Source organism: Pan paniscus, chromosome 9, assembly GCF_029289425.2.
Source record: "Pan paniscus chromosome 9, NHGRI_mPanPan1-v2.0_pri, whole genome shotgun sequence".
In the NCBI taxonomy this organism is placed as follows: domain Eukaryota; kingdom Metazoa; phylum Chordata; class Mammalia; order Primates; family Hominidae; genus Pan; species Pan paniscus.
Window position 1 is genome coordinate 112,044,619 of NC_073258.2, and position 10,622 is coordinate 112,055,240.

The window sequence follows — 10,622 nt, forward strand, 5'->3', positions numbered from 1 at the left end:
CCCTGACACTTTATACACCTTCCTACGGTAAGTACTGCCAAAGGCACTCAGGGCAGCAACAGAACCAAATAAACTAGGTAGGGTTATTGCCCAAGAGAGGGCAGCTCATCCCTAAAAAGCCTCAATCATACAATTGCTTGGGGGTTGGTTTGGGTGTGAACATAGGATCTGACAGCTGGGGCTCATATTGCCTCTGTTAGGATTGGTCCTTCTCCAGCCCATTGGCATCTGCCCCACAACAGTTTTTGTGCCTGATGCTGTTCATGTGCAATGCGTGACTTCATGAAATAGGCCTTTGACAGCGGGACTTCTTGAAATGGGAGGGGGCAAATGATGTAGGGGAGGTAAACACAGGTTCCAGAACCAGATGGACTGGGCTCAGATCTCAGTTCCTCCATGGTGTGTATCCTCAAGCAAATTACCCAATTCCTCTTGCCTCTGTTTATTCGTCTTCAAATTGGGGATGATAGGATTTTGTGAGGGTTAATCGAGTTATTGCATACAAAGCCGTTAGAAGAATGCTTTCCACTTAGTGAGTGCTCGATAAATGTTAGTTGTCATTATTTGAGAAATAATAATATTATCTGGGGAAAGCAACTAATATTCCAACCAAGGATTGAAAGCCAGCTATTTGGTAATGTTTGTTCACACCCTTTGCTCAGAGTTTAGAGTTCAGATGCGAGCCAGCTGCAATTTGGCATATACAGCACATGCAGCTGGAAAAGTAAGGACCTCCATGTGCAGAATTTCAGGTAACACATTAACACTCCCTTACATTTCTAGAGGACTTCACAGTGGTTCTTCTTTTAAAGCACTTTTGCACAGCCACTATTTCATTTAGTTTTTATAACAACCAGCAGAGGTAAGTAGGTCAGAGATCTGTACCTCGATTACAGGCAAAATTCAAAACCTTGAAGTTGCTCATGGCAACGCTAAAAGTAGGACTAAGGTCTTTTTCTTAGTGTAATATAAAAACCCTTCTGTTGGCTCTTTATGCTCTAAATTCATCATTCTGCAGATCTGACGATACTAAGCAGGAGTCTGATAGCCTCAACCCCTTCAGTTCAGAGGTGGTTATATAATTAACAAAACCAGGTACAAGGGAACTGGAAAATGCTTCTGGAGAAAAACATCATCAAGACTTTCATAATAAAATGTAACGTTTCCTTAAGGAGCTTTGGTACTTGCTACAGTTCTGCTCAGCTGCACCTGGAGAGCCCCATGTGAGTGTGGCACTTCTGTTGCTGCTGGGCCCTTACAGATGGGTCTGGCCACTGTTCCCTTCTTAGCTCGCTACAGGAGCTAATGTGAGGGTAAGACACTTCACTTGTGTATCTGACCAGTTTCTGTTCCCCGGAGTAGTTTGACTTATTTAAATTTTTCTGAATTCCCTCCTGAGAAATAAAGCAGGACTTCTGAACCAGTGTCTTATAGGAACAGGCAGAGTAAAGCCTGCTGTACTTTGCTTCCCTTAAGACTGCATCAGCCTATGCCCTCGCAAGCAAGCAGGTTTAACACGCATATAATTTAATTACAAAAGCCAGACGTAAAATCCCTCACTGGAAGCCATCGGATGGATCTGGGATTCTAAAGAAGCTGTGAGAGCGTACTTAGTAGGCAAGGGTAGCAGACACCAGGGGATGATGTTGCCTGCTTCTTAGCGTAGACCTTTCTGGTATAACAGAGATGATCCCCAGTTTGTTCATTTGTTGAAGGATGCCTCTGGGAAACTTTAAGCCAAGGAGAGGGTTAATTATATCAAATACTACAAAGTGGCAAGAAATCTATCTTAATTTGTTATAAAGTCAGAGTAGTATCCACAATTTAAAATTTTAAGAAGGCAATCACGAATGGAAGTTATAGGTTGAGACAGACATTCAGTAAAGAATTCAAATATTCTTCAAGCAGTGCCAGAAGAAACTGTGTGTATGCCGGATTGGAACACTTGATTTTAAAAAACTTATTTCAGCCAGATCAATTTGCAAACATGCGCATGCACGCACACACACAGACACACACACACTTGCCTTTGGGGTAAAAGGAAACTTGAGTTAGTCGTTATCAAAAGATATCATTTACCTTTCTTTTTTTAAATCATTAATTTTTTAAACAGCCTTGATGTGTTTTTATAAATTGTAGACTGTGAATTTTTGTGCTGTTTGAAATCTAAGAGAGAGTTGCCTTTCTTTGTATTCTTGGAGCAAAGTAGAAAGTGAACCCATGACTAGAAAGATAATATCAAGTAGGATATTGTAAACACACCTCAGGGAGATAACATGGGGTAGAGGCAGACAAACAGACCAATCCGGGGGAGGAATGGAGTTAAGGAAAGCTCTACAATGAGGCAGATTTTCTAATACCCACTCCTTCCAAGTCCTTCAGCTCAAGCTGCAGCCAAATATTTGCATAAAGAGCTGGTAAAGGATTCCAGCTTCCTGGTTCATGACATTACAGCATGGATCGTTTTCAAAATTAATAGTGCCTCCTGTTTCAGCAGTGGCTGCCTGCACAGCTCTCCCTGTGGCTCAGAGTATGGGAGTGAGTATGCCCTGTAACCCAAAAGAGGTGTGGTGAGCTCGGCTTCCCAGCACAGAATCACAGAGCAATACGGGTACCTTTAAACTTTAAAGCCACCACCTGAAATTAAAAAAAAAAAAAAAAAAAAAATCCTAAATTACTCAGTATAATTATTAATTCAACTGAAAAATGTAGGCTGCTTTACTTTTAATAGTTAAAAAGAGTAGTCTCATAAACTTTTAAGTATTTAAATACAGTAGTTTAAATAAAAGCAACTTTTATAGATAGTAGTACAAAACATACAAAGTACTGGAATAATTCCCGACCATTAACTAGAATGAAAGTAGGTTCCAACTCACCAACCACAGCTTTAAGAAAATATTTTTATTTTAATATTTCGTGTATATTAAGAACATGTGAATATTTTTAGCTACTCAGAATTAACAAAATTAAGAATTGTGTTCTATGGGGAAACGACTCCCTAAGGCTAAGTAGCCAGATGGTATATGAAATTTTTGAGAAAAATAATTGACCAAGCCATAGATAGTTGAGATTAAATAAATGTTAGTCCTTAATAATTTTAAATCGAATAGTTTAATAGGAAGCCTTTTGCTGCATTTTCTCAAACTGTTACATTTTTGCCACATAAAATTATTTACATTAATTTTTTACTAAAAATTAATCACTTTTAAAATTTAAGTAGAAGAATCTGATATTAGGAAAAAAACTCCCCAAGCAAGCAAACATAAATATTGGATCTAGATAAAACATAATATTGGTTGTATTTAAGAAGTCTGTTTTATGATTTGATTTCAGGTTTTCATTGTTCCAATGCAATTTTCCAGATTGAATCTTAAAAGGATTATAAACCTCAAAAGGCATTTTAAATTCTACACGGACTTAATACACCTACCGCAATTCTATGCATCTGTCTTTCAAATTCTATAAAATATTTGTTGACACTTTCCCTTTCACTTGTTTTTTACAATATATTTTGTACAAAAATTTGTCAAACATTGAAAAAAAAAAAAAGAAAGCAACTTTTTCTGAGAAGGAAGAATCTGGCTTACCTTATAGCAGAAAGAAACATAGTCCTCATCAAAATGTCTTAGCTTTCCCTTCAGAGCTTTTCTTTCAGCCTGCTTCACGGTGATATTCTTGCTTTGACAGCGGTCCGGAGGCAGCAGTGTCCACCTTTCAGACCCAGTTGCACCATCTTCTGCAGGTCAGTACAGCCAGCATTAACAGTTCCCTCAAACACTCTTTCAAAAGTCCATCCCAAAAGTCTTTCAGTCTTGATTCAGGGGTTAAGATAGGCACCACCATTTAATTGGAATCCAACCAATCAGAAGGTGAAAAAGGCATAGTCACTCCACATGCAAGCCCAGCAAGAAAACAAGCATAAATGTTGTCTTCATTTCTGAATTCTCTACTCTCTGCTATATTGTCTCGAGAGTTTGTTCTTCACATTTATTCCAGTTCCTCATCGCCAAGTAACTAAACTGAACTACAAAATCAGAATTGTTCTCAGGAACTTATCTTTTTTTAGTGCACTGTTAGATGGAATACAGAACATCCCAAGACACTCAAATAATGCCTTTGCTCTGTTCCTTTAGTTTCCAGCCGACAGGGGCTTCCCTCCCCTTCTCTCTTCCCAGAAAGCAGTTCAAACAAGTGTAGGTTTTCTCAGCCCAATAAGAATAACTCGATTACATAAACACTCCTACCTCTGCTACCCAACAGCTAAGAGTTTAAGGAGGTCGTATATAAGGAAACCTCTGCCTATGGCCTCTCCCCACTAAATGTGTCACCGTAGCTTCACCTTAAAGGAACTGGAGACCTCAAGAAGAACACAGTGTCCTTTAGTCCCTTTGATGAGCACACTCTAATCCTCTCTTCTTCCAGCATTTACAGATAATTATCACAAATTGGGCCTATTAATAATAAAATGGAAAAGGAGTAATGTTTACTGATTATCTTTGTTTGATGTTTAACAACTTACTTTGATCACATCATGATGTTAACATGTTCACTGAGAAAACATTTTTGCTTTTTGTACTTCCGAGCCAATAGTGCTAATTGGTACTCTATGTTCCTGGTTTCCATGATTATCATTTGCATTCTCATTTAAATCACTTCTCAAAATTCTCTCCTCCAAACTTAAGTTACTGAGTAAGAGTGAAAAGTTCAAAAAAGCAATCACCATAAGTCAAAAGAATTATTTCCCGTAGCATCAGAAGTTATCTCAAAGCCTCAACAACTTTGTCAGTTACTTCTGAGAGGTTTACGTGAACTGCCAGTAGGGGCTGGATGTCCATGGTTTTACAGCCCAAGAAAGGGGAAGTTTGAGCCATTATTTGACTGTGACACTTGGACACAAATTGGGTCACCATCCTTTTATTTTTGCCCTAACCAGTTTTACAGCCAGTTTCCACATTATTAACCATGTTCATTTCCCTGGAGCTTGAATTAGCTAGGACAACTAAAGAGTCAAAATTGCATTCCCGTTTACTTTTCTGGATTTGTTAAGCCCCTTTTCCCCCTAGACATAGTAAATATTCAGAGTATAGATCTCCATTCAAATCTGTGTTTTGCAATTTTTATGCAAAAACCTGCCTTTTTCCTTTCTCCTCTAGGACTGTATTTTGAGCCTGAACCAATTTCTTCCACGCCCAATTATTTGCAACGGGGAGAATTTTCCAGTTGTGTTTCATGTGAAGAAAACTCAAGCTGCCTCGACCAGATCTTTGATTCCTACCTTCAGACAGAGATGCACCCGGAGCCTTTGCTCAATTCCACACAAAGTGCTCCACACCATTTCCCAGACAGCTTCCAGGCCACCCCTTTCTGCTTTAACCAGAGCCTGGTAATTTTTCTCAGTTCTTTATATACCTGATTGTGTCTAACTATGGGGTAATAGTGCTTTGTGAGTTTGCACCATCCCGTGGGAAATCATACAAAAACTATCAGCAAGGAAATCATCCAAGGAAACAAGCAGAGAAGAATTTAAAAGTCAATGTATAGAAGTAGCCACACACTGCAGGGCATAAACTTTTGGATACGCACGTAATTTAGATTTCCCAAGATTTAGATTTTTCGGCCACCAAGTAAGTTGGTGGGTAGCAATAAAAAGAGGTTCCTGGCAATATTCATTTAATGTTTTTTAAACTGTAAAGTCAAGAGACCTACTAATTGGAAGTCAGTGGTTTAAACAATGGCTCTTGGATTTTTTGATGGAATTTTGAGTTCTTGGAAATGGAATTAAGGCTGTGTATATATGGTAACAAACTTCATTTCATTAGGGGGAGGTTTTGCTTTGTTTTGTCATTGAACTGGCTCTACTAACTGATAGTTTGAGTCTGCTATAAGCACAATAACTCATTTGGGTCTGAGATGGTTAGTAAAAATGAAGCCGTAATCTTTGAAAAAAATTAAATTGGTTGTTCTCGGTGGATCTCAAATGTTTGAAAATGTGTTATCCTTCAAAATGAAGTAAGGTTTCTATTAGTGGAAACTAGTTATTTCCGTTGTCTTTTAGAGACTCACAGGTTTGTTTTGTAAACCTTAAATTGTAAGGTTTTCTTTTTTAAGGAATGTAAATACTTTTTGCCTTTGGATTGTCAAAAGTCTGTGTGGGCATCAGACTAAATTTTAGAGGGGATAGGAAATTAACTCTGCAGAATATGCACATTGTCACAGGGAAAATATGGGGCCCCAGTGACCCAGTTCCTTCCCAGCCTCCAAGTTAGGTTTTCTCAGTAACAATTGTAGACTTGCTTAAGAGAAAACAGACAGTAGCTCTCACTCCAGGGAACAAGACTTTAGTGGCGAGACAGGTAGTGACTCATCTTGGCATATGCCAGGGATACTCCAAGATCCTTGAGGATCCAAGTTATGCCTTTGCATGATCACCTGATTCTTCATGGTGAGGGTGTGGAGAAACATCCAGGGTGCCACCTACAGCTTAGATTGTGGCATACAGCAGGATTTGATATGCAGGTGACTTGAAGCACAATGGGATTTTGTGGTTTCAGAACGAGCACCCTCTAAAGTAGGATTATAACAAAGGAAGCCAGTGAAGCAAGGCAATTTATTGTTTGGAAAGAAATAGGTAACTATAGATTGTGGTGTCATGAAATCATGTAGTCAGCAAATAAAATTACTTCTGCAGACTTGGGTTGGGTGTTGTTTCGTTTGATTTGGTTTTTTACCCCTCATTTTCTCACTCTGCATTGGTAAACCCACACTGTTCAGTTCTTTGATCCTGTCTAAGTTATTAACCTCTTTGTTTCTTGGTTGTCATTTCTCTAGATCCCAGGATCACCTTCAAATTCCTCCATTCTCTCTGGCTCCTTAGACTACAGTTACTCGCCAGTGCAGCTGCCTTCATATGCTCCAGAGAATTACAATTCCCCTGCTTCTCTGGACACCAGAACCTGTGGCTACCCCCCAGAAGACCATTCCTACCATCACTTGTCCTCACACGCCCAGTACAGCTGCTTCTCCTCGGCCACCACCTCCATCTGCTACTGCGCATCGTGTGAGGCAGAGGACTTGGATGCTCTCCAGGCGGCAGAGTACTTCTACCCGAGCACAGACTGTGTGGACTTTGCCCCCTCAGCAGCCGCCACCAGTGATTTCTATAAGAGGGAAACAAACTGTGACATCTGCTATAGTTAATAGAAATTACAGTAATTCAGAACATGGCATGGGTATATCTATTTTTCTACCACGTCTAGATGACACTGCAAAATATGCAACTTGGTAACACAATATCCCAAGCACAGTTTACATGTCACTATTTCCAATTTTCTGATGCTAAGCATTCATATGAAGTCCTCAGACCCGGTCACAGTGCCACTCCTACTTTGTATGCTCATAGTTTAAATTTTTGTAGGAAACTTTCAATTGTTTTACTTTTTGTATAACGAACAAATGCTCTCTCCTTTTTTACTAATAAATAATTTTGTATTACTAACTGTTGGATTTTTTTTAATTTCCAGTAGTCATTTTTAATTGATTTGAACATTATCCATTAATTCTGGAAATTGCTAATTACTCTCAAGTGGCTTAATCTTATGGATTCATGAATTTAAAATTATTTTTATCTGGGCCAGGTGAAGTGGCTCACACCTGTAATCCCAACACTTTGGGAGGCTAAAGCGGGAGGGTCACCTGAGATCAGGAGTTCGAGACCAGCCTAGCAACATGGAGAAATCCTGTCTCTACTAAAAATACAAAAAAAAAAAAAAAAATTAGCCAGGCATGGTGGTGCATTCCCGTAATCCCAGCTACTCAGGAGGCTGAAACAGGAGAATCACTTGAACCCAGGAGGCGGAGGTTGCAGTGAGCCGAGATCGCACCACTTCACTCCAGACTGGGCGACAAAGCAAGACTCCATATATATATATATATATATATATATATATATATATATATATATATATATTCATTTAAAATGCAGTGAGATACCTTGGCTTCCATGGGATGGAGGGTAGGCACAGCTAGGATGTTGGAAAAGGGAAACCCTGCCTCACCTCCAGATGAGGGGACACATCTTAGAGCAACATCACAAAAATGCATTTATGAACCATTAGTTTCTCTTATCTAACATTAGTCAATGAAGTGTTAGGACGACCAAAAAGCTCATGTTGCCTACAGCTATGTTAGCCTGTAGATCATTCTTTTTCCTTTCCAAAGCATTGCTTTGGAAACTTTCTGAGCAAATAGTTGATCTTTTCCTTGAGAGCTGCCATACAGTTAATGCAGCCCAAAGTTTAGAAGTCATTATTTTCTATTTCTGAATTTTTGGCTTTAGGTTCTTAAATATACATCACTTATGTTTACACGTTGATTTATAGTATTGACTATGTTGTTTACACTTGAATTTTAGAGTTTGCTTCCTCTGATTAATCTATTTGAAGAAGCCCAGCTGTCTTTCAAGGTAAAGAGGAGTTATTTAATCTACCTATGTGGGACTAGACTGTTGAATCTTGTTTGCTGAAGGCATTAAGGCACAGGACTTAATCTCTGAAGTGAAGTCTGAAGAGCCTTTGCCACATCTCAAGTGCCAGTACAATGGCAGCAATACTGGTACCTTCAGCATTGGCCACAGGTACCATTTTCTGAGCACGTCCTATGTGCCAGAATTATGTAAGAGTATTCTCACTCATTATCTGATTTAATCTTCACAACACTGACAGCAAAATGAGGAGTCTGAGGCTCTGGGAAGTTAGTTCACCTGTCCAGTGTCACCCAGCCCGTAGGCACCCAAGCTTGGGTCGGAAAGATAGCAAAGCCCTGTTCCTTCCTCTCCAGGGCTGAGAAGTTTGAGCCACCATTCGTGAAAGACCATTCAGGAACCCATGGCATCATTAAATGCCAACTTCCTCATATACACAAAGGTGTGTCCCAAAAACAATTCAGTCAGACCTCGCCAAAAGGGCCGGATTGTCCGTAGGACACAGAGATGCCAGGCACAAGAGCTACCAGATTATAGGTCCTATACTCTGGGGACTCAGGAAGAAACTGACTCACCACCACTTCAGTGTGTTTCTTCCTACCAGGAGACAAATATGCTTTGGAAATGTCACCATCTGACCACCCTCCCTGGGGACTCAACTAAGGCTTGGGCAAATAGAACAAGTTGCAGCCTGCCTCATGGGATAATCGTGCCAGGGAAACAGAACAATTGCTGCCTTTCTGAGATGCCAGTAAAACTAGATTTTTAATGGCTTGAAACTAGCCTCTTGTCAGCAAGTATCTATTCACACAGACCAAAGACCCTTCATACTATCCACCCACTACCTCACCCCCAGCAGGTGTTCCCAAGATATAGAGAGCAGAGAATCCAAAGCTGTCCAGTGGTTGGCACCAATATACCCCTTTTCTAGATGACATTCTTTTTTTATTCCCAATGTCAGTCCTGTGGCACCTGAATCAATTCTCTTGCAGCTTAAACAGAGAGCATTTTTCTGCCTCCTTAAGACTTACTCTTTCCTCGCACGCTCCTAGTTTTTCCCTAAATCTAGTGCAGAAAAGGATTCATAGAGGAATGTGAGACAAGGGTGAGCACAGCTCCTGTGCATCACGATGTGTAATTCCACCTTAAAACCGTCATTAAGAACTTGCTAGAAATTTGGGCCAATGGGTCACCTGGTGCATTCCTAAGTGGGTGGACACTGCCCACTCAGTCTCTCAGCTGCTGCAGCTCACACAGAACACCTCAGGCAGCACATCCATCAGCAGCACGTCTCATCAATATATACTGTGGCATCTGGTAAAACCCGGGTGCTTACACCTCTGTGTGAGAAAGAGCAATTCAATAAATCCAGGGTGGGGCCCAGGCATCTGCATGTTCTAAATGTACCTAAATTGATACTTTTTGTTTTTTGTTTGTCGTGTGTAAATGTATGTGTGTGTGTGTGTGTGTGTGTGTGTGTGTGTGTGTGTGTATGATGGAGTCTCACTCGGTCACCCAGACTGGAGTGCAGTGGCCCAATCTCAGCTCATTGCAACCTCCACCTCCTGGGTTGAAGTAATTCTCCTGCCTCAGCCTCCCCAGTAACTGGGATTACAGGTGCATGACACCATGCCTGGCTAATGTTTGTATTTTTAGTAGAGGCGGGGTTTCACCATGTTGGCCAGGCTGGTCTCGAACTCCCGACCTCAGATGATCCACCTGCCTCGGCCTCCCAAAGTGCTGGGATTACAGGCATGAGCCACCGTGCCTGGCATAAATATACCTAAGTTGATTCTGATAGAGATGATCTTCTGTTTACACTTGAAAAACACTGACATAGTCAATGTGCAAATTGTTTATTGAAGAACCAGCAGCACAATAATAATAGCTTTACATGGATTAAGCTTTTTCTATGGTCTGGTGCTGTGCAGATTACCTCACTTAATCCTCAAAAAAAAAATCACACAAAATATATGTTATTATTGTCCTCATTTTTATAGATGATGAAGCTGAAGTTTGGAGAGATATGATAACTTGCTCAATATCACAGCACTGATATACCAGGAAAAGAGTTCTCTAACACAGGTGATCCGATGTTACTGCCTGAATTTCCAATAGCCTCAGTATACTTTCCATGCATTAT

At 40.2% G+C, this 10,622-nt stretch overlaps 1 protein-coding gene across 1 annotated transcript; it reads left to right on the top strand.

The window, feature by feature from the left end:
• Nucleotides 1–1,321: 1,321 nt before the first annotated feature.
• Nucleotides 1,322–7,904, top strand: POU2AF3 (POU class 2 homeobox associating factor 3). The gene is made up of 3 exons (XM_024930985.4): nucleotides 1,322–3,742; nucleotides 5,154–5,383; nucleotides 6,829–7,904. Exons 2-3 carry the CDS (start codon nucleotides 5,288–5,290, stop codon nucleotides 7,195–7,197), a joined length of 465 nt encoding a protein of 154 aa, XP_024786753.1. The 5' UTR covers nucleotides 1,322–3,742; nucleotides 5,154–5,287; the 3' UTR covers nucleotides 7,198–7,904.
• Nucleotides 7,905–10,622: the final 2,718 nt, after the last annotated feature.

What these genes read in the sequence shown, in the direction of transcription:
- POU2AF3 (XM_024930985.4), top strand. Translation starts at nt 5,288, where the DNA reads ATGCACCCGGAGCCTTTGCTCAATTCCACACAAAGTGCTCCACACCAT. An exon ending in TCTGCTTTAACCAGAGCCTG is followed by an intron (nt 5,384 to 6,828) that starts GTAATTTTTCTC and finishes TCATTTCTCTAG; the next exon opens with ATCCCAGGATCACCTTCAAA.